The 26,874-nt window shown below is 39.5% G+C and overlaps 1 protein-coding gene across 2 annotated transcripts in view; it reads left to right on the top strand.

Moving 5' to 3' along the window:
- The window catches only part of col14a1a (collagen, type XIV, alpha 1a), a 124,045-nt gene that overhangs the window by 31,662 nt on the left and 65,509 nt on the right, over positions 1-26,874 (top strand). For both annotated transcript variants that reach the window (XM_071469378.1, XM_071469377.1), the window contains exons 6-23: positions 4,339-4,494; positions 4,787-4,906; positions 5,132-5,296; positions 5,485-5,649; positions 6,350-6,501; positions 7,402-7,531; positions 7,858-8,003; positions 8,146-8,275; positions 8,536-8,675; positions 9,293-9,419; positions 10,321-10,460; positions 12,807-12,939; positions 13,426-13,461; positions 14,770-14,912; positions 17,046-17,178; positions 18,292-18,414; positions 20,340-20,489; positions 24,664-24,780. In XM_071469378.1, the coding sequence (XP_071325479.1) occupies positions 4,339-4,494; positions 4,787-4,906; positions 5,132-5,296; positions 5,485-5,649; positions 6,350-6,501; positions 7,402-7,531; positions 7,858-8,003; positions 8,146-8,275; positions 8,536-8,675; positions 9,293-9,419; positions 10,321-10,460; positions 12,807-12,939; positions 13,426-13,461; positions 14,770-14,912; positions 17,046-17,178; positions 18,292-18,414; positions 20,340-20,489; positions 24,664-24,780 (2,406 nt within the window). The remainder of the gene's footprint in view (positions 1-4,338; positions 4,495-4,786; positions 4,907-5,131; positions 5,297-5,484; positions 5,650-6,349; positions 6,502-7,401; positions 7,532-7,857; positions 8,004-8,145; positions 8,276-8,535; positions 8,676-9,292; positions 9,420-10,320; positions 10,461-12,806; positions 12,940-13,425; positions 13,462-14,769; positions 14,913-17,045; positions 17,179-18,291; positions 18,415-20,339; positions 20,490-24,663; positions 24,781-26,874) is intronic.

A 26,874-nucleotide genomic window follows, 5' to 3' on the forward strand; every position in this document is an offset into this window, starting at 1 on the left:
AGAGAGGAGGCATCCAATAGTAATTACAGTAGTAAGATATTGGAGGGTTGTCTCTAACATTCATGTTTGGAGGGAAACAGCATCATATGTGTGCATGGATTTCGTTTCCTATCTATATGCCAATTCTTTGTGTGTCTGCTTTACAAAAATCTGTGACATTATGGCAGAGGTAATTCTGATGCAATTGTGGTTTATTTTCCAAAACACTGAAGAAATTTTATTGGAAAAAAATGTCAGTTAATTACTAAATATAAGATTCTGCAGATGGATAATTTTGTTTTATTCCATGAGATGATGTAAAACTTCAACATAAATATTTCAGCTTGTACCCTGTACCCCCAGGAAGTGTGCAAACAGATTCAGAATTTGGTTGCAGCAGCTATTTGTAAATTCCTCATTAAGTCTTTTCTAAGTTACTGCCACCTAAATTCAAACTACATCTGTAGCCAAATTATACATCAGACTTGCACTTAACTGCCAAACCTTAGTAAATCAAAAACTATTTGGAGAAATATGTTAGAGAACTGTTTCAGAGTTATTACCTGGCTGGGAGAGAAGTACTCAAGTAAGCTAACCTTACTGAGCTGATGTTATTTGTTCGTTTAGTCTGTTTCCAGCACAATGGTTTGTAATTCCAGATATTTTGTGTTTTTTGTAAAATTTAATTAAACGTGTTTCCAGTTTACATCATTATCATTAGATGTGTTGACAATATTAAACATTAGCTCTTTTACTTTTCAATCTGAATGTGTTATTGGTAGATATTGGTAAGCTAACGTTAAGTCTGTCAGTGAACTAGTTCAGTTAGTTAACACTATGTAACAGCTACATGTGGCAGTTTCATGTACAGTCCACAGTTACTTGTTTGTTTGGCACAACATGTTATAATTTAGTGATGTAGCACGTGTGTCGCAGCCAGCAGACACTTCCATCTTTAGTATGCTGTCACTGATCTCTCAGTCCTTATGTTATTATGTTATTTTTATGTTATGTTGCCATAGGTTGTCAATTAGTAGATTAGTGAGATGCATAATTTCTCTAAACTGGAACTAGGCGTCAATGAGACTGAGAAAATCAGCTTCGACTAAATCACTGAAAAAAATCGATGAACATGTACAGTATGTGCAGTATGACAAATTTCCAAGGAGTTGTATAATGAGAACATGATTGGTGTTGGACATTCTTCAGTGTTAACAATAGAGATAAAAAAGTTAAATGTGTGAAAATAAAAAGCATATTTGATAAAATTCATTTTATGAGCTGACTTTATGACACATAAGCTCCTCCTGTCACTGCAGCAGAGCAGTGACTACCAGCGTCACTTAGAATCACAACCCCTTTACTACTTGGTAACACAACCTAATAAAACTTTCAAAGCATGCAATTATTAAACACAAACCTTACATTAAATCCAGTGTTGCTTGAAATTATCTGCAACCCAGTTAACAAATGCATTTATATTTATAAGACACATATGGTGATTGGTTTTGCAGAGACTTTCATTTTTCTGTTCTATCAGGTGACTGACCCAAGAAAACACACAACCTGGGCAAAGTGAAATGAGAGTAAAACCCAGCTTTGACTCAAGGTTTAATGTTTTACTGAGATGGATTATCTGCTTTGAGCAATTATTGAAGTCAAACTGCACAAGACTAAATGGTAGCAAATGATTTCTTATGAAACGACCCCTCAAATCCAACTAAAGTAAACAGAGGTCAGCAGGGATAATGTGAAGGAGAGGGGACAACCTTGATTACTAGTTCAGATGTAAAACACCAGTGTTATGCTCAGTTGAAGGACGTTCCCACCACCCTGCCAACAGGAGATTCGGGAATGGCCAGTGAGCTGTAATTAGCTGTAATTACCGACCCTCTAATCCTTTGTTTACAATCTCCCTCATCAATCTTGATGGCCTTTCACAATGCACAGTACTCCACTCTCCCTCTTACATCTTACATCTCTAACCATTAAGGTCCTCGTCTTTCGTTTTAACCAGTGTCAACAGCAGTTACTATAGATACTAATACCCTCTGAATGTCTCTCACTTTTTATCAATGACCAGCGTCTCAGTTGATTTGTGTGTTTGTGTGTGTGCCTTTCATCGCTTTTAAAAAAGCCTCTCTGGTGATAAGTTGAGGTTCTTTCTTTCTATTCTTTAACCTGAGAGTGTCTTTAAAGACCATGCTTGTTTGTTTTGTGAGAGGGGAGGCTCTACAAAGAATCCTCTTTTCACTCCTTGGCCTCTCAGCCTTTTGCCATTTAGTGAAACTCCCAAACTAAGCTAAAACTTCACTTCTCTTCTCTTCTCTTCTCTTCTCTTCTCTTCTCTTCTCTTCTCTTCTCTTCTCTTCTCTTCTCTTCTCTTCTCTTCTCTTCTCTTCTCTTCTCCTCTCTTCTCTTCTTCTGTGTACTCATAATCTTTGCATTTTCAAAACTTCACCTGAAGAGTTTTATAATAGCATCATGCTTTTACATGCTATACATTTGCAAACCAAAGACTGTCATCAGCTATCTCTCTCGACCTTGTTGTCTCCTCTCTTCTCTCCTTCCTCTGCCGTCTGTAGCAGATGGATGGTTCAAACAGTCAGACAGACACAGACAGTAGACAGACGGCTCTGTCTGGAAAATCACTCCTTGTAACGAATACCTGCGTTGCTTATCATCAGACAACAGGTCTTTTATGAATTTCAAGCTTGAGATAGTGTTGGTCTGAGATGATCACACAAATAGTACAGCTGGTAGAGTAAATGTTACATATATTTTTCAGGCAAAAATTTAAATTAAAATAAAAGGATTTTTGTTTTAAATTTTTTATCTATAACAGTTTTGCTCGAGCAGTATCCTGTAATTCATACTAGTTTGGATTTCTGAAAAATACTCAAAAGCATGGGAAAGAAATTTTCTTTTTGCCACCAAATAACACCTTTACTTATCCTGTTTTGCATAATTTTACAGTTGATAATTGGCAGCATACCAAAAGGGGGAAGACAAGGGAAGCAAAATTGGAACAAAGGTCTTGGGACTAACCCAAGCCATTGCAATTACCCAGTATGCACCTGAGCCACTAAACTAACATCTGTCGTTAGAACAGAGTGAGAAATTGAACCTTCCACTCTGTTGTCCTAAAGGAAATATTTAAAAAAACTGCACTCCCCAATGTGTGTGTCTGCACTGACTCTCTCCACTGTCTTTAATCTCAATCTTTTAAATGTATTAAATTGAACAAAAATGCAAGGTAATAATTGATTTTCCTTGAGTCAGCGTTCTCTTTTATTGCTTTGCTTCATTTAGACACAAATGTCCAGCCTTATCAGCATGTACTGGGTTATTCACTATTACGTCTGAAGACAGATCAGGGATTTATGATGCAACCTTAAGTGGATGTATTCATTTTCTGAATATTACAGTGGGCAGGATGACAAGATAAGCATGGAATTATGACAAATTACCTCGTGGAAGTCTGTGTGTGTGTGTCTATGAGAGAGAGAGAGAGAGAGAGAGAGAAGGAGAGAGAGATCTGTTGTTGTATTTTTAATATCCACTACCTCACAATATAGATGTTGAAGGTGTTGCATTTGTGAACATATATTGTATATCTTTGTGGATGTGTTTTTATGCAAATCCTAATGTGTGTGGGTGTGACCCTTGATAATTCTGATTCCTGTTTATCCTCTATTACTTTCAGGTGGGAGGTTTCATGCGTCGATTTAACTTTTAAAAAATGTCTTTCTAATGAAGAGGGAGTCAGTTTCTGCAATAACTTGTAGAGAGCTTAATTCCCAGGAGAAAAGGTCAGGAGACTTAGGGGTAAAAGCACTGCAGAGTTCAAATGAGGCTCACAAAAAGGTATTTTTACATCACATATTGTTGTTGTTGTTTTAAGAGCTAAGATAAGAAGAAAATAGGCAGAGTATATGTTAGAGCTTTGGTGGTTGACAAAGGTTCAGATTATGTGGATGTATTACCGTGCAGTGTGTAAAGAATATTTTACATGGTTTCTAATGGTCTCTGTTCTGTTTCTGGCTGTTCAATTTACAGTTTGTGTTTTGTTCAATAAAAACAACCTGAAACCTGTCGACTTGAGGTGTGCATTCATTGTGTTTTCTAAGTTTTGGCTGAGAAACCTGAACATCAATAGTAAAATCATTATTTTTTTCAATTACCTATTCATTAATACTTTATTCTGTGTGTTTGTCCCCAGCTGTGGTCAACTTGAATTCATGTCAGTTACAATCTAAATCTCTTGTTGTCTCTCCTCTCGTCTATAAAGCTCATTTTACAGATACTGTCATCAGCTATCTGTTGACCTCATTGTGCTCTTTTCTCTTTTTCATCCAGTCGATCAGTTTGTGTGCCACACTCAAGCCATTGCAGACATCGTCATCCTGGTGGACGGCTCCTGGAGTATCGGTCGGATCAACTTCCGGCTGGTCCGCTTGTTCCTGGAGAACCTGGTCAACGCCTTTGATGTTGGCATTGATAAGACAAGGATAGGTGGGTCCCTGCTATTTTTCCTTCTTGAATAGATGGGTAGACTAAGGAAACAATATGGTTGTGAATGTTTGTGAAATTATTTTAATCACACTGATTCAGATATTTCCTTATGTCTGTCAAGAAGTGTTATCCTTTTTATGTTTGCTGTCTTGGGTATCTAATTTTGAAGGAGAAATATAAGCATATGACATGTTATACAGTAATATCAGGTGTGAATTCAATGTGTGTGTGTGTGTGTGTGTGTGTGTGTGTGTGTGTGTGTGTGTGTGTGTGTGTGTGTGTGTGTTTGTAGGTCTGGCTCAGTACAGTGGCGATCCCAGGATAGAGTGGCATCTAAATGCTTTCTACACTAAAGATGCAGTCATTGATGCTGTCAAGAACCTGCCGTACAAAGGAGGAAACACTCTCACAGGTGCTGGATTTCACTGATTCCTTATTTAGCTGTTAATACTGATCCAAACCAGTGTTTATCTATTTCCCCTTTTCTTCTTGGTTTGCTCCTCCTTGCACCCTTCCTTTTCTCTCCCTTAAATAACTTTTCCTTTTTTCTTGACTTTCTCCTTCCTTCCACCCTGGTCCCTCTGCCTCTATCTTCCTCATTCGTCCCTCTTCTCTTTCACCCTGTGTCTCTTTCCAGGCCTTGCGTTGACTTATATCTTGGAGAACTGCTTCAAGCCTGAGTCTGGCTCGCGTGTTGGCGTGCCCAAGATTGGGATTCTAATCACGGATGGGAAGTCACAGGATGATGTTATACCACCTGCAGAGAGCCTGCGTAATGCCGGGGTTGAGCTGTTTGCTATTGGTGAGGACAGGCACAAGATTCATATCTGTGCCACAATGAGTTAAAAAGTTACTTATTGTCTCTTTAAATCCATTTATTGATGTCTCTTTGAACTTAACTGTATCGTACTATCATGTTGTGCTATAGTCAGATTGATATTGTCACTAAATGTAATCACAACAGTCATATGTTTGCTCTTGTCCTCCCAGGTGTAAAGAATGCTGATGAGAATGAGTTGCGCTCCATCGCCTCAGAACCAGAAAGCACTCACGTCTACAATGTTGCCGACTTCAACATCATGAGCTCCATAGTAGAGAGTCTGACCAAAACAGTGTGTGAACAAGTGGAGCAGCAAGATAAAGACATCAAGGAGAGTAAGTAGACAATGAGACAGAGAGTGAAGAACAGAGACTGTGCAGTTAAGTACATGTTATACGTCAGATAAGCATTTTTGTGTATTTCTTTCCAAACTCAAGTAGTAACTTCACTCAGTAATATGAACTCTTCCAATAATCCGAAGCAAAATAAAACTTCAGGTCGACAATGTGCAATGTGATCACTTTGGCTCTCCCTAATGCATCCTTAAATGATTGGATGATGCAAAGTCACATTGAGATGACGGGCTTAACGGCGGCCACAGTGATAAAGTAGGTTTTGTTTGGTGTGAATCAAACCCTGTATATTAAAATGGCCAGAGATGGTCATATTTAATGCAAAGTTGCTCCATTGGGAAGATCATATAGCAGCCAAATGGAAACAATACCCTGCTACAAAATGTTGATTATTTTAGGACACTCCATCCTGCTCCTCTTTCTCACTTTTTCCACCAATAAGTTTCCATCCCTGTGGATATAAAGATGCAGGATGGAAAACACAGAAAGAGGATGTCATTAAAGAGACATCATAAATTCAGTCTAATGTGTTTTGATTACATTTTAACACTATCTCCATTACTCTGATCCTGAATGTGTGTGAGTTTTTCTACTTAAAAGTTCCTCACTGGGAGCGATTTTATGTAATCTGATGCCATCTGTTTTCTTATACTTCCCTTTTCCTCTTCTTTTATTCCTTCAGAGCAGATACCAGAGACGATTGGAGCGCCACTTGACCTGGTGACGTCAGAGGTCACAGCCCGGAGCTTCAGGGTCTCATGGAGCCACGCCCCCGGAAATGTTGAGAAATACAGAGTGGTTTATCATCCTGCTCAGGGAGGAGAACCACAGGAGGTGAATATTGAGTTTTGTTCGCTGAGAAGATCACTAGAACTACTGCACAGAAAACATGTTTAAACTGAATCAGGAAAAGCTGAGGGAGTGAATAATCACTACAAACAAAGTCATCTCCACTTCACTGTTATATGAAAGCTTTACATGCTCATGCTCAGAGGCAAGGTCAAGACCCTCAGTAGGAGCACAGAGAGGTGGGTTTAGGCCAGGATACATTCTCCTTTCCATTATAATTACAACACCAATGGGAGTTATCAGGGGTCCTCTGCCAGGTGTGTAGTTTGAGCTCAGTTTTTCCTTGAGACGCTGGTGGTATCATTCATCCGTGCCCCTCTCTCTCATCCCTCCATTCACAACTCCCCTCAACGTCCGTGCAGGTAATGAAGGTTCACTAGAAATGATACCCTGGCTGATCCAGGCACCTGCTTGATTTTTCCAGAACATTTGACCACAGAAACTATTAAATCTTTTGCTTAGCTGGGTTTACAGGGACCAGATGTTCTGGAGCAGCATGTGAGGAGACCTTTCCAGCTGGCTCAGCCCACATCTAATCTGTATCACAACTGTCATCCATTCAGTTCAGAATGAAAAATATTCTTTAACGTCAGACATTTGTGCTTTATCCTATTCAGTAAATCGATTGTGTTTCCCCTCCTCTTCCATTCTCTTTCGATCTCTCTTTCCTGCCCTGCCTTCCTCTTTTTCCACTCTTCGATTTGTCATTTTCATCTTACCCCATTTATTGTCCCATTTTCCATTTCCCCTGCTATTCTTTGTCCCCCTGCCCCTTCTCACCCCCCTTCTCCCTTTCACTTCCACACCTCATCTCTCTTCTCTGTCCCTCCAATCCATCTTTCACACCCCTTCTTCCTCCCATCGACTCACCCTCCTGCACTCCAGGCTGTAGTGGACAGCAGTGAAACTTCAGTGGTGTTGCAGCATCTCAGCTCTCTCACTGAGTACCAGCTGGCTGTGTTTGCTGTGTATGCAAATGAGGCCAGTGAAGCTCTGAGAGGATCAGAAACAACCCGTAAGTTTATTCTCAGGCACAAACGCACACGCAGAAACATACTTGCAAAACCTCCCACTAACATTTGAGATCACAGGTTAATAACAGTCACTTAAAAGTTTGACAGCCATGGAAGCCGGACATATTGACAACGATGCATTCATAATACCAGCAGATAAAAGCATCCAAAAAGATACCATTTTCTAACATTTCCACAAAAGTTACAATATTGGCAAACCTCACTTAATCAACACCAGCTCAAAAGTCTTTGCTCGTATGATCATTCCTCGATTTTAAACTGTGCTATGTGTTTGTCTGTGTGTGGTCGTGTGTGTGTGTGTACATAGTTGCCCTCCCCACTGTGACGGGCCTGCAGCTGTTTGATGTGACTCACAGCACCTTGAAAGCAAGATGGAACAGCGTGGACGGCGTCTCTGGCTACATGCTGCTTTACGCACCTCTGACAGATGATGGAGACTTGGACGAGAAGGAGGTAGTGAAAGAAAGAGAAAGACAGAAATAAAGATATATTGAATAGATGAGTGCTCGTTCAGCTCATAGTTTTAAACAGCATCTTGGCAACAGAGAGTCCAAACGTTTGTGTTAAAGGCTAGATTGTGTGCACTTGTCCGCAGATGAAGGTATCAGAGGCAGTGACAGAGCTGGAGCTGGATGGGTTGATCCCTCACACTGAATACACCGTCACTGTTTATGCCATGTATGGAGAGGAAGCCAGTGACCCCATTACAAACCAGGAAACTACATGTGAGTAATGCGCATGCACACACATACAGTTTTTATTCTCTAACCTTATGAGAGCCCTTATTCTAACCCTTACCTAAATTTTAATTCTAATCTGAACTGTAAAAATAAGTCAGAACAACTCAAACGGTCGTGCGTAGAAGTCAGGGTTGGAGAAAACATCATCTCTCTCCAAAAATGTTCTCACTCTCAAGGTCTTAAGTTCAAAGCAGTTCATTCTTATGAACACACATCAACCATTTGCTCTCTCCCTCTCCCTTCAGTACCACTGATTCCTCCCAGTAACCTCCAGTTCTCTGACATCACCCACAATTCCGCCCACATCAGCTGGGACCCCGCGCCCGACGGAGTTAAAGGTTACCGAATCATGTGGGTCAAGACAGACGAACTAGTCACAGAGGAGGTGCGTGACTCAATGATTTTATACATTTATGATGATGTTATTATATTTGACAGCATATGTATCTGGGAGCGTCTGGATGAGAAGAGTTGAGGAAAAAGAAAAAAGAGGAAGGAGGGATGGGAGGAAGGAAGGGACAAAGAGATGTAGACTGTGGGGATTGTTCTCTTTAGTATGAAAAGGTCAGACTAAATTAACCATTGAGTACAGATAGAAATCACTGTGAAAATAAAGAGGGATATTTTAATTACACAGGCATGGTGGGTGTGTGTGTGTGTGTGTGTGTGTGTGTGTGTGTGTGTGTGTGTGTGTGTGTGTGTGTGCGTGCGTGCAAGTTGGATAAACTCCCATTACTTGCAGGTAGAAGTTAGTGCCTGTGTCCAGTGTGTTCACTGAATGCTTGCAGCATATCATTACATGTTGCTCCTGAAGGTTTTTCTTTACATGGCTATATGGTTTTGACTTACAGTTGCGTTGCCACTATTGTGAAAAATAAAAATAAGAAATCTTTACAAAAACACATTTTAGTGGATTTGTACCCTTTTTAGCCTCCTGTGATTAAACTAGTGTCTAATTGTACAGACATAACTATAGGTTGTGTGGATATGTGTGTCCTTCAGGTGGAGGTCGGTCCAGTGAGCTCTTATGACCTTAGTGAGTTGTCGTCTCTGATGGAGTACTCAGTGGCCATCTTTGCCGTGTACGACAACGGCCAGTCAGAGCCGCTCACCGATGGATTCACTACCAGTAAGGAACCGGTCACTGTCACACGACAAAACCTTAAATTAGATTTAGGCAGATGTAGATGAGCAATGTTACATGTGATAATTATCAAGTAGATTTGTCCAAATTGTCTTCCCCATTGGTTATTCCATTTCCCCATCAATATTTGAGACAATATTGTCTCAGTTTATTGAAAATAGTTGTATTTTCAGAAAATTAGAAGGCAAACCATTTCTGTCTTAGTGTCAAACAGCGGTTGTATTTTATTACCCTTACTGGTCCCTTTGCTGTTTTGGCGGCTTGCCCATCTCATTTACACCACAGCATAATAGCCCAGTCCCATTAAAAGGTCATTTCACTGTCCCTGGCTATTCTGTCACACTAACAGATATTGATTTGTAGGAATATCCCTTTAAGCAACAAGCAGTTTGGCTCCAGTGCTGAGTCAGCTGAAAGAAATGTATTTCTGGCAAGCAACTATTAAACTCCTCACTCTAAAGGGCCGTGTGGATTTTTATCTATCTCCTGGCAAAGTTTGTTCAGTGGACCACATTTAAGAGAGGGAATTCCACCAACTAACACAAACGTGTTAACTCATTTAAGGCTTTTTGATGGCGAAGTGGGAATTTATGGGAATCTACATGATTAGAGTTGTCACAAAAAAGCTGTGGTTCAACAGTGTTTTTGTAAGATGTAACAAAGCTAATGGCTGAACAAACAGTTTAAACTTGTGCAAGAAATTGCCCTGTACAGTCAGGAAAGCAGCAGTTTCATTCCTGGTACATGATTATACCACACTCCAAAAAGAAGCTAGCTCAAAGTTAAATAGCATTTTTAAAAAAACACTGCTTAACACTGTAATCATCATCATCATAAACTTACATTAAAATTATGGAAAACAGTGAAGTCTCTCTCTGTCTCTCAGCTCCAGTTCCTGGTCCTCTGAACCTACGCTCCGGTGATGTCAGCACTGACAGCTTTGAGGTCAGCTGGGATCACTCAGCCGATGACATCGTCCTCTACAGACTGTCGTGGGCACCGTTCACAGGCGGCGACACAAAAGAGGTCAGTGCCACTAATATACTTTATGTTAGGTGTTTGTGTTAGACACAGGTTTCTGGAAGATGTTTTTTTTTTTTTTCAAGAACAAGAACTGAAATGTGACAGATCATCCTCATAGATCATGTTGACAACACTACAGGGCAGAAACATTAAGTCGGGGCCCTTGGCACAGCTGCTCTGTGCACTAGCCACAAGTTTGTATTTCCTCTTCCTCAAGCTGACAAATATTAGAGCAATAAAATTAATATTTTAGCATCAAAAGATAAATAACCTACATGGACTCTGAATTTTTCATTTAGCCAGAGGTCTGCTTATTATCTCTATTTCCAGAGGAAGAAGTGGGTGCACTCCATGTGCCCAGATAAAAGGAGCCTGTACTCCACAGACTTGCATATAAGCTTAACCACTCTGCTGGTAGCTGGTAAAACCCCTGGCATGGCTGAGTATGAATAAAGGCTGAATAAATCTAGAAATTAATGGCTTGGGTGTTTTATTACCATGATCTGGGGTTTAGAGGCAGCTGGGAGGCAGTGATAGAGCCCTTAGGTCTGTAAAAGTGTGTGTGTGCGTTTGTGTGTGCATGTTGTGTGAGTGTGTGTGTTTTGCTGAGAGTCATCAGAGCTGAAAATAACACTCTGGGGAGTTGGAGAGGTGGGCTGGTAATACCGCCAGAATAGAGGAAGGGCTTTTCTCTGTCTCGCACCTACGTACTGTAAACATGTGCGCACACACACGCATTGACTTTTCTGTATTGTTATATCTGAGAGGAGATTAAACATAACACAGTCTAACAGCCACACAGACACAGATTCACAAACAAGGTGAAAGATTACCCAGATTAAACCTTGATCATAGAGATGTTCATGGTACCAGTTTTGATTCTTTTTGTGCATCACGCTGTTTTGTCAGGATTAATTTGTTTTACTGGCATCCTCAAACCCTTTTGAAAGCAGGTTTTGGGTCTTGTTGGGCCCCTCAATAAAATGTTGGATTGATTGTCTTTAATCAGGCAAATACCCCAGAGAGCAATGGTGCTTTTCTGCATGAAGGAAACAATATTGTACAATATAGAAATGCTTCTCGCTAAAAGCAAAACAAATGCAAAAAGGAAAGTGAGAAAATGAAAAGATGTAACGATGCACTTGCTCATGGGAAATTACAAATGTCTGGCCCCACTGGTGAAATTTGCATGTAACTGTGCCTCGAAGGGCTCAGTGAAGGAACAAATTCCTGCACATAATCTGGTTATTGACTCATCTACAGTAAATTCCAATTTCAGAGGAGCTCTTCATGGAACAAGCTGTACTTCTGACCTCTTTGTATTTACCTTGGGGTCTGATTCATTTCTGTGTTGTACAAATTACAGTGGTCGTTTGGACTCCCGCAGCAGCAGCCGATCCAACTGGCTGTCCTGTTATATTCAGGGGAAGCCACTTTTCTGAATCACTTATAGTGTAACCATCATCTTTATACGTCTATAAATGGCCTTATTCAAATTTTACTTTTGCCTAACATAACAAAGCGTACATTTAAATGTTGTGTTCCTGTTAAAGGGAAATTCTACAAGTCATCATTTTTTCAGCGCAGTATTCAAACATATTTCTATGTACAAAGTATAATAGTTTGTCTTCACAGACACAAGCTTTTTAAAATATGCACCACCATTTCCTGCTGTTTTCATGACTGAAATTACGAGCACCGAGACAATTTGTTATTTTATGTTTTTAGCAGCTTTCTCTACTAAAACTCAGTGATGACCTTGGCTTTGAAAGTCTGGTGTTGCACTTAGAGTATAAATAAACCTGTCAGACTGTTGGTTAATGCCAAAATCTTTTATCACATCTTGAGCGTAACTTAGGAAACTTGTCCCATTTATTATCTTCTGGCAAATATAATAACAACAAATGAAGATACAAAACAGAAGAAGATGACCTAAAATGTTATCAGCACTTTGAGACACAACATGACAAAATTTAAAAAAATATTTCATACTTTTCTCTAATACCTAGGCAAGTTGGTAATACAGGGAACCTTTTATACAGTATGTCTTAGTTATTTTGTATGAAGTGTGACTTTATAAAGATCAATTCGCAACTGTCTGACATAATGTCCAGTTTTGACTAGAATTAAATATTGAGAACAGGTTATGAAACAGCAGAAGCACATGGTTGACATTTTTGTGATACCAGCCAACATCTTTCAAAAGGGGACTTTGGAAAGAAGAGATTGTCGGAAGTCAAATGTAATATGAGACTTAGACTTGTGTGTGTGTGTGTGTGTGTGTGTGTGTGTGTGTGTGTGTGTGTGTGTGTGTGTGTGTGTGTGTGTGTGTGTGTTTCTCCTCTGTAGGTGGTCTTGAGTGGAAGTGATAACAGATACATCCTGACCAGTCTGAGTCCGTCTACTGAGTATGAAGTGATGTTGACGGCTGTATTCAAAGATGAATCAGAGAGTGACACCATCTCTGTTATAGAAACCACATGTAAGTGACAGTAGATTGTGTAACTAGCAACATGTGCAGTTGTTGTGTTACTTGCTCAGTATTTACTTTATCTAATCTGCACAAAACTTGACAAAAGTCAAAGTCTAAAAACTTTTGCAGAGATAAGAGGAGACCAGTGCAATTTCATATAATAAAATCCCCTTGGTTGCACTGATATTGAAATTAGCCTGTGACCTAAGAAACCTTCTTCACCGAAGTGCCACAGTCTGCTGAGAATAACAGAAGGTCCAATCACATATGCCTTTTAGGATAATAAAATGAGCATTTCTGAGTTCAAAGCGCAGCTCTGTGTGAGTCTTTTTGTATTGATTTGTTTGTAACAGCTTATCTCAAAAGAAAAAAATCTATTTCCCCATCAATGGTTTGTTATGTATTTCTGTCTAATTACCTGAATTATTGATATAGAAAGCTGTTGAGAAGAGTTTCTATCCAATTATCGGATTTATGCTCTCTGTATTTCCCCAGTGTCCAAGACAACAACTATTGCTGCAACAACCACAGGTAAGAAGTGTCCACATTGTATCTGAGTAAAATTCCAAAATATCAGGAGCAAAAGATATTGCATATCAATATCTCACATGTATAATACTGGCCAAATATTAACCTGAAAACATGTCACATGATTTATTTGGCCATGTCGGATTAAAAGCCTTCCATTAAATATGTTTTTTAATAATGTTAGCAATTTTAAAACCTAAAGAGTGTCGCTTTAAATCATTGTGCTGCATGTGTCCAGCAAGCAGCAGGCTTTAAGTTCACTTTGTACTTGCTTTAAAAAAAAAACAACATCATTGCAGAGAGACTGGCCAAATTTTAATCACAGTTCAAGCCAAAGCATCTGTCTAGAAGATCTTCTGCCATTGAAATGTGAAAGTCTCTACTGGTTGCCAGTGCATGCCGCTGCTGCCAGAGAGCAACCACAGTTCCTGTAGCAGCGTTTTGGTCTCTGTTGCTCATGTGGTTTCAGGAAACAAAACCAGAATTGCTTAGGGGCTTAGAAAAGTCTGTTCTGACTAAGGTTGATGAATCTAAAATCGAAACACTGATAACATTATTAAGCAGGGCCCACCTTATGAAAAAAGTTTGGAAGATCTTCTCTGTTTTTTAAAGTGTGTTTACCAAGTTGGCTTCACCCCGAGACTTTATTTCAAACTCCATTATCTCAGAGGCGACCCAGAGGCCATCTGGATTGTGTTTTGTATGAGGAGCAGGCTACAGCTAATCGAGTCAGAGCGTTTTCTTTACTCACGGCACTCAAAACTTGAAGAGCAACACGTCTCCTTACTTAAGTCCTTGCTTACTATCCTACCAACTTTTAGAAAGCACATCAAGTTCTTCTGTGAGAATCAGAACTCAAACACAGCAAGTCGTCTCTGTTTTTGAAAATCAAATCATGTAGTTTAGGGCTACATTATGTGTGGAACTGAAATGTTGATTTCCATCCAAAGTGGACTGCATAGGCTGTAATACATGTCTAATTTGGTTTAAAGCCATTTTTGAGACTGATGAAAGTAAAAACAAAACAAAAACACTTTGCTTTGCTTCAGTTTGTGCCAGATTTCACTGCAACTCTATTTTTATCATCCAGCACATCACAGTTGACTGAGCATGTTGGCACTGACAGTAGCTGTTATGATTTTCTTTTACCATACTGGCATTTTGACTGACAGTTTTCAAATCCACAGTTTACCAAACCACATTAAAAGTGTGAAGAAAATGCAGCTTTGGCCAAGATTTTGTGTCAATGTTTATGTATAAATCCTACAGTAACTCAGCACAGTGACTGTTGTCTGTGATGTGGTGTCGCAGTGAGACGTCAGGCGGTGAGAAACCTTCAGCTGAGCGACGAGACCACCCAGAGCTTAGAGGTGTCATGGGAGATGGAGGACCCCCATGTGGAGAGCTACAGGGTCTCCTATGCTGGCCTCAAGGGCGACCACAAAGAGGAGTCTGTGAGTTGATCAAGTTGAGAGCTGTTTCAGTTAAAGCATTTACAGATTTAAAATAATCAAATACAGATGTTTTTGATTTTAATAATTTCTCTCTGTTAAGGGCTATTTTTGGATCCCTATTACACGCCTATAGGTTCAATAGTCTCTCTGCCACTTCAGACATTGCAGCTCTCAAACACATGCATGTACACACACAAATGTCTGGACACGAATTACATGTAACAGACAATGCTGGAGTTGTGAGAGGGATTGTTGTTATTTCACACCTCCAGCCAACTGGATGGTGACTGCTACGGTCAGTGTTGGGTCATCTGCTCCAATCAGAAAACTGATTACACTTTTAGTCCCGGTCCACGCGGGCTCTCCCTCCTGATCCCTCTATCTGTGGTAAGAGCCCTTAAGCTCGGTGCCATGTACTGACCCTGATCACTGAAGCTCACTCACACACACACACACACACACACACACACACACACACACACACACACACACACACACACACACACATACCCGGCTTCTCTTTTCTTATCCATCTGTCGTTCTATCTCTCTGTTTTTTCTCCCTCTCATCTCCTCTCTCGCCGCCTCCCTTTACTTTCCTCCCCTCTCCCTCTCTTTCCCACCCTCCCTGTTTTAATTTCCCAATGTGGTGTCAGAGGCGTAGAAGATGGAGAGGCCAGGCCAAGCCAGAAGACATTCCATTATCTTTTCAGTAGCCATTTACCTCACTGGGAGCAGAGATGGAGGGCAGCAGAGAAAAGAGCAAAAGAAACAAAGAGTGCTGAAAAAGAGAAACAATAGCTAAACAGAATGCGGAGAAAAGCTTAAACCTATCCTCAAGCTGATAGATAGGAGTTGTTTCAGGTCGCACCTCTTTCTGAAAGTTGGGATATGTTTTGATGTGGGAGACAGATAGAGGGCAAAAGAGACAGCACGGGTTGCAGGTTTGTGTTTAGGTGTTTATGTATTTAAGAATGTTTGAGTGTGTGGGCACCTCCCTGCTTTGACACTGAAAGGAGTTTCAGCACCTCATCAGAGCGGACAGCTCCTCCTGCCTCCTGATGCGTTTACCTTAAAACACCTCTCTCAGATGAACATGAGAAGACTTTCTGAAGTAAATATCAAATACTGTTTTGCTTTACAAACAAAAAAGTTGATGAAAGAAGGGGTGGCACCTCACAAAACTGTCAAGTTTTTGGAAACAATTAATTACAAATATCAAACAAAACAAAACAACATTTTGGTTAACAAAACAATCTCCACTTAAGGTCCACTTACTTTCTTGTTCTGCAGCTTTAATATCTTCATCATTTTGCACTGTTGTGATGAACTCTAGATGTTGGTACAGTAAAACTCAACATTTAAGGCAACATGGGCAAGACAGAACTTTAAACTCCTACAGTTCCATGACACCTGAGCAAACTTGCTCTGCTCGAGCTTTCAATTTCATCAACCGTGTGATGAAGTTGAAAGCTCCAGGGCAAGAAAGTAAGCAGTTTTTGCAGTTGTAAGCATTGTTCTGTCAGCTGCTTTTTCCAAAGTGAAGAATGAACTGTCAGGCAGAGAACTGGTTAGTATCTGTTTGGATTTAATTATATTATAAAATAGCAACATCAAGGTTGTTGGCTATGTTTTTCTATATCTGTGTGGCAGTGTAGTTTGTTTCAAACTTTTTGATGAGACAGTACCTTATTACGATGAAAGGATACATTCAGAACTTAAACAAAGATGCATAGGAAGAACAAACTGCAACACTTGTAAATGAAAACTCAGCAGTAATGGGTTTTCTCAGCTCTTTTTCCGTCTCACTGTTGACCTCAGCTGACTTTATTGACTAAACTGAAGTGAGCAGAATTCTTTAACAGTTGTATTTCATATCCCCTAAGATATATGTACTTTTTTGCAGACATTCTCTGTTTTACCAAATTAAATGTGGCCTCAATCCTTTTCTCCAAATGTTCCTACAAACCAGCAGAGAAAAGCACCAGATTCTGCATGTAGTCTGCTGTATGGTGCATTTATCTTGGTGTGTGTCTGCATGTGTGTGTGCGCACGCTTGCATGTGTGTTACTTTTGTGTTTGTTTTTGTGGTTCATTGCTTTGTGTGTGTGTGTGTGTGTGTGTGTGTATCTAGGTGTTAGTTCCAGGTGGTCAGAGGAGAGCTGTGCTTCGGCCTTTACTATCAGACACCCAGTACAAAGTGACAGTCACGCCAGTGTATACGGACGGACAAGACGGCATCAGTGTCTCTGCCTTGGGAGCCACATGTAGGCCTGAACACCCTCCAACACACAGACACACACACACACATACACACAATCCTCTGAATTATTAACCACTCTCGGTCAGCTCTCAGTTTCACAATTTTCAGCTCCCAGTTTAAGAGAACACATCTGATAAAACTGAAAGCTCATGAAAATGAATTTTATTTCAGCGAGCAGACTGTTTTACATGAATTTCATGTCCGTTTACGTTCCTGAAGGAGAATGCAAATTAAAGCGATGACAAATATTGATGCATTCTTAATTGTCTTAATGAAGGCTGTTCACAATTACAGCAGCTCTTTTCATTAATGAGACGATTAAATTATATCAGGTCTAATTGATTCTCTTGATTACGCCCTCATGAACAGCAGTGATTGTCTCCTCATGGTACAGAGAAAGAGAAATGTCAAACACAATACATCATCTCTTCAGATGAGGGTGCCACTGCTCACCATATTGCAAATAACCCCCCCCCCCAGCTTGGAAAGCAGCAGGGCAATAAATCAGAGCCAAGACACACTTCATGTACAGTGAGATATGATTTTCTATTTTCGAGAGGAAAACTGTCTTCACACCTAAATCAGGCTCCACAGGAATTTACAACTTTGTGATAACTCAAATTCAACCATGCTTGGCACTGGTTGAAAAACAAACAAACAAACAAAAAAAACTACAACTTTGCAGTCACAAAATAATTTTGTTGAAACTAATATATCAGCAACTATATGCAGTGCGTTGTCTTGGCTTTCTGGTGCTGTCACCAGTAATAAGGAGCAAAAATCACAAATCATATTACAGCCGGATAATAAATCTTAGTACTTTTTTGGGACCGGCCAAAATGTGTCTGTAGTAGCTCATATGAGAAAGTGACGTTCCGCAAACTCAGCTCGTCATCTCAGCACTAGTATTGAAAAATTGTGAATGATACCCGGCCTTAAATCAGTCAGGACAGATAGCTATACTTGTCCACAGCCGTAGAGGGTTTGGTTTATTTACCCAGCTGTCAACCATTCCAGGGTTTTGCCATGCTTATTAATTAATTTATGTTTTAATCTAGATATAAGTCTGATTCTGAGAAGCACTTCTCTGTTCTGATTTTGTCTTGTGTTGTGGCAGTGCCCCTCTTGTCCCCTGGAAATCTCCGTGTGTCAGAGGAGTGGTACAACCGCTTCAGGGTCACCTGGGATCCACCTCAGTCTCCTACAGAGGGGTACAGGATCAACTACCAGCCCATTTACGGTACACATACACACACACACACACACACGCTGAGAGGGCGAAAACGAACGCTAATCCTAATGTAATTAGTATAATTAAGCAGTAATCCCAATATAGGCCCTTTGGGGATGACACATAAAATGTAGAGATTGTGGTGATTTTCATGTCTTTTTTTCTTGTGATGGTTTTTGTTTGTTAGAAATGCAAAATGTGGGGTGGCCCGGTAGTCGAGTGGTTAGGGCGCGTACCATGTTGAGCGCAAGGTGCTTTTAGCAGGCAGTCACCGGTTCGACTCCCAACCGGTCCGACTCTTTCCTGCATGTCATTCCCCTCTCTCTACCCCCTTTCCTGTCAGTCTCCACTAAGCTATAATAAAGGCATAAAAAGCCCAAAAAAATAATTAAAAAAAAAAAAAAAAAAGAAACACAAAATGTGACAGACGGGGACAATTAAATTCTGTGTTTCCATTCCACAAAAACACACCGTCATGTATAAGCACTGGTAAAAAACTGTTAAATGTCAAGCACAAGAGTGTTTTCAATAGTTTTGTCAGTTTTGCAAATGGAGGAGGACATAGTGGACAGACATAGTAGCTAAAAAAACAAATTGCTCTCAGGGTGTTTTGGCTTTCCCGTGACTTCTTAATTTTTCTTTTTAACAAGAATCTTAAAGCATTAAGGGAAACGTCAGCGATCCTCAACTGAAATAGTACATTACCCTTCCTCATTTATTTATTGTCTTGACGCATCAGCAAAAGACCCTTTTCGCTGTTCTGCTGCTTTCTAAGCACTAATTGTTTCATCCTTCCAAGACAAGGCTCCAGTCTTTATAGTTTCCATGTCTGTTTTTAGTCATTTAAACACAATTACTGTGTCTCTGAGGATCCTGCTTCAAGCGGTCAGGCTGCCGTAATCAGATTTTAGGAATTAAGTTGAAGAGAAATAAATTTCAGCAGGCTGCTGTTTTCACTGTGAGAATCTTGGTGCGTAGAGGCAAGAGAAGTGCCTGTGTGCACAAATGTCTACACATACAGAGAGAGAGAGAGAGAGAGAGAGAGAGAGAGAGAGAGAGAGAGATATGCAGTTATAATATACTTGATGTAAGCATAAACCCACTTAATGTAACAAATGCATAAAATCTCCAAACACATGCAGATAGAGCCCTTTATAATGTTCATTCAGGATTGTTATTATTTTGTAAAGTGCTTTGTGGCAGTTGTTTGGAAAAGCTGCATTAATGAAGGTTTTTATTGTAATTTGTTTGTTTTATTACAGTGGCCCAGAGGAGAATGTGTCTGTGTGGGTGCACACTTGTGCATGTGTGCGAACATATCCCTGAGTATCTTTGTTGTTGAGCTGGTGTATCTCCCAATATAGCACACCTATCACATATCTGTAAGCGTCAGTCAGCTTTGGTTACTTTTCTACTTGTAACCTAGCAACCTATTAACAGAGCAGACAAATAATGAGCTTCAGTATTAAATCTGTTGTATTGAAAGATGTGGATTATGATTTTTTTTTTTTCATAGTGATCAGTGTCAAATAATAATTAAGTTTGGTTCTCTCAGCAACCTGTATTTTAGCTGACAGTTGTTTGGACCGCTTCAAGGTATTGTGTTCAAAGACTGAGGCTTGCTGCATGTCCCAGACAGGCATGTAGAAAAACGGAAAGAGCATTGTTCTTGTATTGTGTAGAGTTACTAAGGTCTGGTATTTTAGTATGATTAATAAAAATGTAAGTTCAGTCGCAGGTTTGGTGACACTAAGCCAGCAAGTTTTAATTCTAAATGGGATTAAAATTGTTTTACACGGTCTCAAGTCTATGTTTGTGGTCATGTTATTTGGTTCGTAGTGTGCTTTCTTAAATACAGTGACTTTTCTCATTCTTCTTTTTCATCTGTCCTTTCTGTTTGTGCTTATCTATCCATATGTGTGTACATTTCTCAGTTCCAGGACCAGTTTTGGAGACAACTGTGGGTGAAGATGTGAACTCCTTGCTCCTTCTGAATCTACTGAGTGGGACAGAATACAGCGTTCAGGTGACGGCTTCCTACCCCACAGGGCAAAGTGAACCACAGCTCGTGAATGCTAAAACAAGTAAGCATCCATATCGTACACCTGTAAAGACCATTCAGACTTTGTTAGTTTGTGTTGTTCTTCCTCATTTGGCACTGTTAACATAATAGGAAAAAACATATTGTGTATAGAAATGACTGTAAATGGATGTTTGCCTAGACAAAGGTTATGGTAAAGAGTTTATAAAACTAAGGTCCTACATGTAATTTTAAATTTAAATTGAATTTACTTTTGGGAAGTCATGCCAGATATTATCATGTGTCATTCCAAAATGAACATAATGAGGGCGTGACCACCACCTTAATAATAGTCATAGTCTGAATTTGTCTCAAAGGAGTGTGATTATTAGAAGGAGGAGACAGAGGCGGCAGCAGCGGCAGAAAAGCAAACTAGTTTTAGGAAAGTGGGAAAGTACAACATGCATATTAACTGCCTGCTGATACCGGCAGCAGGCAGAAGGCTATAAATATTTCCCAGTCAGGCAGTGACAACAGTCCTATATGCATATACATTTAGTATCAGTAGGTGCAGTAAAACCTGATGCAGGCTTTAACTCTTCTCTCCTCTGAAACAAATGGAGGGAGAGGGAGGAAGTAAGAGAGAGAGAGGTTGACAGTCTTTGTAGAGTAGGTATACAGTTAGGGTGCATGCATCTGTTTCTTTCTTTAAACCCGCTCTGGCAGGCTCTCAGAATAGTGCCGTGTCACTATCTACCACCAAACATTTATGTTGTCTCTCTGGCTTAATGACTTCCTGTTTGTATGTGTGTCAGTGCGTGCGGTTTCCAGAAAACTGCTGTATCATCCCTTACTTTAAAACCTGCTGGTGTCTTTTAGATTTACTGTCTGATGGGTCAGAAGGGACTCACCAAATGGTGGCACATCCTGTGGGATGAAAACAAATATACTCTAATTTTAATATCTCATAAATTTCTGAAAAGCAATTTCCTTTAACTTTGGAGAAAAATGTTTCAATTTAGCATCATGCATGGATTCATGCATCATCAACAATTAAAGAGGAATGCCTTTGATACACAGATTTTCCAAATTTTGCTGCACTGATGTAGCATCCTTATCTGTTGTTTAATCATCCCCCTGCAGGATGAGTGACAATTGTCCTTTCTGACACTCGATAACGAGATAAAGTATGAGGCTCTGACATGTAGATTTATCAGCCAGCCATATTTAAACTTATCACTGGCCTGGAGTAGCACTGGATGATGGTCCCTCCACTGTCCACCCTACCAAGTTTAACAAGGGCAGTGAGTTCACAAGCCCCAGTGATAACTATACACACAGTAAGAAGTAAATTCATAGTGATATATACAATAACCTCATCTTCATGTAGGTTCTCACACTTCTACACTTTCTACAGTCCTTTTTGTGCATATTGTAATGTATGCCACGTTGTAATTTGTTTTCTTCAATGTTGGCCTGAAATAATGAAATGACATCAATAAATATTCAGCAGAACGTGTATTCAGATGCAAAAAATTCCCAGTGCACTGATAAATTTTCTTTTGTACCATATTTTCTGTGTTAACACATGGTGTAGTTAAATACATCACCCATATTTGTACTCTACAACAGAGAAACTCTGATTTATTAAGGAGATGTGTTCTGTCATTTCTCATTCTAATAAGAGAGATGCAGTAACATATTTCCCAGGGTACACTGCTTCAGTGCAGCCTTACCATGGGAGCCAACTGGCATGTTTGCACCAATAAATAACACATACTAGCATGTAGCATAGAAAGGTAATTATTGGTACCTTGAGGACCATTGAATGAAATGAAGCTGTTTCCCTCAAATGAAGTTTTATGTAGTTTGTATTTATGTGGTAGTGTTTCAGGGTTACATTAAAAATCTGGTTTCCACAGGACCAGTGAAGGGTGCTCAGTCAAGAAATTTTGTAGGATTTGCACAAAAATGAAAATGAGGTTTTTTTTTTAAGACTGAAAGTATGAGACTTGAGCTCCCGCTGTGGAAAGATTACATGATGAGACTCAGACAGAAGAAATAGTCTTGTTGAAACTGAGTATATGGAGCTTGTGAAGGCAGATGGGTGCAAATCTTTGGCTTCAAGCCTGGCAACTTGAGCACGCACACAGGCACACAGAGGTAATTTCTGACTGATTGCACCATCTCCATATGGTCCACCACAGTTTATATCCGTTATACTCCATTCACTCTGACCTTTGGATGTTAAATGGGCAATTACCACTAAAAATCCCCAGTTTCCTCTTGTTGATGTACTTTTTAAAAAATCTTTTACATTCGCTTTCTCTAATTCTTTTATCTTTCTTTGTCCTAGTTTTCATGTATTCCTTCTATGTTTAAACTGGGCTGTGCACACTTCCACAAAAGCCTTGCAGTGAAATCCATCTCACCACAGTGAATTTGGAGTATTCTTAGATGTGCAGACTGTTTCTGCAGACAAAAATGGAGACAGATGTAACTCAGACACCCCTGATAACAGGACATAAAGTCAAAGTTGTCCTAAAATCAATACTAACTAACTAACTCTGACAGACTGTGGAATAAAACAAGAATATGTGGCGTAAAACCAACATTGTTGGTTTTAGGCCACATATTCTTGTTTTATTCTAGACTCAGTGCAGTCAAGTCCAAATGTTTAGCTTCATGTTGGTCATGAACTTGTCTTTTTCCTGTGCAAACATGCCAGATTTATTCTATTTGGAGTAAACTGCAGCCTAACACAACTGTACGATGTAAACTCAAACGTGCATCTATACATAATTACATATATCCATGTTGATGTGTTGATGTTTTTGTGCTGTACGTGTTAGCATGTTGCATGTGTGCGTGTATATGAGTGAGTTTGTGTGTGTCTTTGCATGTTATTGAAAGGAATGATGTGTTGTAATATGCATTATTCAATAGTATTTAAAATAAGGTACCTGCCATATGGTCCCAGCATATAATATCCATTTACTGGCGCAAGAGCCAAGTTTATTTTATACCATCAGCAAATTCTGTTAACAAGGGGGACAAAACAAGAGAGAGAGACAAAGAGAGTGTGAGGAAAACAGAAGAGAAAGAGGCTCCGTGGAGGTTTTCTTGCCTATGGGACACTGAAATCTCACTCCCAAACAAGCTACAGCTATTTAAATTGCTCATGGTGTTTTGCATTTTGCCACTTCGTGCCTCATTATTTCTTCACATGACAGATAAACATCAAGCCTGACCAGTTTGGTGACTTAATGATTAGTTTCAACCGAATGCTGTCAGTATAGATACATTTGTACTATTTATTCTTCATATAGATGCTAAACTGTTTATTTTTCTGCCATCAGGAGACCAACAAAGTTGTAAAAGCATTAACCTTAAATTTAGCAAAACTCCAACCATAATCCTTACTGCTGACCTTGAACTTGAAATCTTTTCATATCATCGTTAGTCAGTCAGTCAAAGTTTTAGTGAAACATTATACTTAATACAATATGTATTTTAAACCATTTTACTCTCCAAGTAACCAAACTTAACAAAAATATTTTCTCAGAGTAGTTTAATTAATGACATATCTTTGCAAAATGATTCCCAGTTCAGCTAAGGGAGACTCTGGAACACCATCAATAAGATGCAAAGTAGCTTAATGAATATAGAATAGTTTGGTGCAGACTTTGAAGTCCACATGATCCAGAGTGCTCTGTGCATGAGTGTCTGAGTCTTGGAGCTGGATGGTGGAGGGTGTATACTGGACGAGCGACACAGACAGAAAGGAAAAAGCTCAAATTTATGGATAGAAAATGTGAAAAGTTGCAACAGTTCTTTAGAAACCATTTTTTTGAACACTGTTAAACATCAATTATAACTCTACATTACTGCCAGCCAATCAAAAGGACAATAAACAAAAGTGACCACTATTATAGATTTTAACTTAAGTGCTCTTTTTCTTGTTCTTATCTGGTGGAATGTGGACATACTGTGAATTACACTCCCCTTGTTGATTGTTGCACAGTGTTCATGTTGCCGTTTTATGGATTTAGTAATTACATGTAATTCCCTGAGAGATGTCTTGTGTGTACAGTAATCTGTAATGAAGAGATTAGTTGTTTGTTGCCTGTTGAACATCAGTGAGTCTTATGTGAAAACACAATTTTCTCCTCAGGAATTTAGAAATCTATGCTAAATTAATCTAATTCTGTTATTTGTCTGTTTGTCTGTCTCTCCAGTGTTCCTCGGCGTCTCTGGCTTGTCAACATACCAGCTGCGTTCCAACAGCATGTGTGTGCAGTGGCAGCCTCTTCTACATGCCACATTGTACAGAGTGGCCATACAGTCCACACTCAGTAAGTACATTTACTGTTAACGAGAGTGAGTGGAGTGTTCCTGTACAGGGGTGGTGTTAATTTCTTGTGCTTAATGCCTTCATTAGTTTTGCGTGTGAGAATGTGATACTAGACAGGCAGCTCGCTCTGTGCCTTAACTTAATTGATTTATATGGTCTGAATTCAAATTGAGTTTAACTTTATCAAGTTTTTCTGAAATGTGGTCTGGTTCACACCTTTTAACTGCAGTCAAAAGAAACACAAATATCTCCAGACAAAAGCTTAATTCAGGCAAGGTTTTTGGGAACAAGTGGTACTCCTGAAGCACATGTACAGACACATAGTTAGTAATCAACATTTCTGTGTCCCAACATGTTTCATCATTTCATGTTGTTTTCAAAAGCAGGCCTTTGCTAGCCAAGTGACTGGACAGCAATTCAGACAATAAATCAGACATTTTACTAGAGTTGTGATATTTGGTGAGGAGGCTGGAGTCCAGTCCAAACTCTGAATATGTTTCCTATAGATTTATAGTCTGTCCTCATGAAAATGTCTCCTCCATTTATTAGTAACACAAACTCGAGTCAGCTCAGGACTCTGTGTTGTGTGTGTGTGTGTGTGTGTGTGTGCGTGTTACATGGTTACATGCCTGTTGGTTACATATAGTGGGGTCCAAAATCTGTCTCCGACCTTTCACAGTCATCTGAATTCATATTGATGCGAGCCTCTGAGGAAATAAATGTTCTGTATTTCTGTCATTCTCACATGGCAGATGTTTACATTGTAAAGGATTTTCATAAATCTCTTGGTCTGCAGAACGAAAGGGAGATATGATATGCACGCTATTTCTCGCCGATAAACAACACGGGTGGAAACCGCTTTGAGAATATGTCATCGTGTCAGAAATAAAATGAATAAAGACACAGAGTATGACCTTTAGAAGCTGTTTATTGTGCAGATTACTCAGTTATTAAATGTTATAAAGGGAGACAGATGACAGCAAAAGGAGGAGCAAAGACAAGAGATCTTTAATAACAAATGAAATAAATTAGCAAATATGCCTACCAAATCTATTTTAATCAAAACAATCAGCAAAAGAATTAATAAATCTAAATTTCACCTTTGTTTTATTTGCTCCTTTATTTTCCCTTTACTTTGAATCAAGTGTCTAAAACCACAATTTGTCCTGTCAACAGGGGAGTATTTTGGAGCTGGTCCACTCACAGTGAACAACTTGAAGTTCAAGTTTTACCTTTATTTGTCCTCAGAGGGCTGTTGGTTGTGCAGCACAGGTTCATATAAAATCTGCAGTAAAAAAAAAAACTGTTGAAATAGTGATGGCATTTTTCGGTTGTTCTTTGCTTTTAACAGGCAGCTATAGAACATCCCACATACATTAATTTCTGCTTAGTCTTTTGATTATCTGAGTTTATTTTTTGAATGTCATCCAGTGTCAAAGGTTCACACAGGAAGCAGAACTAGATGCAGTGGTGATGGATTTTTCACTTACTCCAAAAACCCTTGAGAGGATAATGAGAAAAGTGCACGAGAACATGACAGTACTTGGCAGTCGTCTGCTCAGCAGATTCATGGAAGTGGGCTTTCACACTTTCACTCTGTGGCAAAAGAGCAGGTTCAGTGGGACCACTGTGTTGGTGCTGTGGGGGATCATGTCACACACAGCTCATTGGAAAAGGTGTCATATTGCACAGTTACAAATAAAAATTAAATATCTTGTAATAGACAGAAGACAGAATATGTGTGTAATATGCTGCTGGCCTAGCCAGCATCAAGGGAAGGAATCTGGAAAGTGGCACAAACGTTTGTTAAAATAACCAACTGAAGGCCCTCTCCTGGTTTAAGAGCTAAAGGACTACTGCTTATTTCAGCTCCACTCTCAGTTAAGGAAAGTTTAAATCCACACAAGTATTGTTGTAATAAATTTGAAAAAAGTTACAGAAATATCAGTGAATAAAACTGAAAAATTAGTGGGGGAACTACTGCATATGCACCTTTTTTAAAATATAAAACTAATCCCTGAACTTGATATATGTGCCCCTGTTCTATTTTGGCGTGTCAGTGAGACAGCCATCATTACCCATATCCCTGCAGGCA

This window comes from Trachinotus anak, unplaced genomic scaffold, assembly GCF_046630095.1.
Source record: "Trachinotus anak isolate AG129_WGS33_773 ecotype Australia unplaced genomic scaffold, CSIRO_AGI_Tana_v1 ptg000032l, whole genome shotgun sequence".
Taxonomy (NCBI): Eukaryota; Metazoa; Chordata; class Actinopteri; order Carangiformes; family Carangidae; genus Trachinotus; species Trachinotus anak.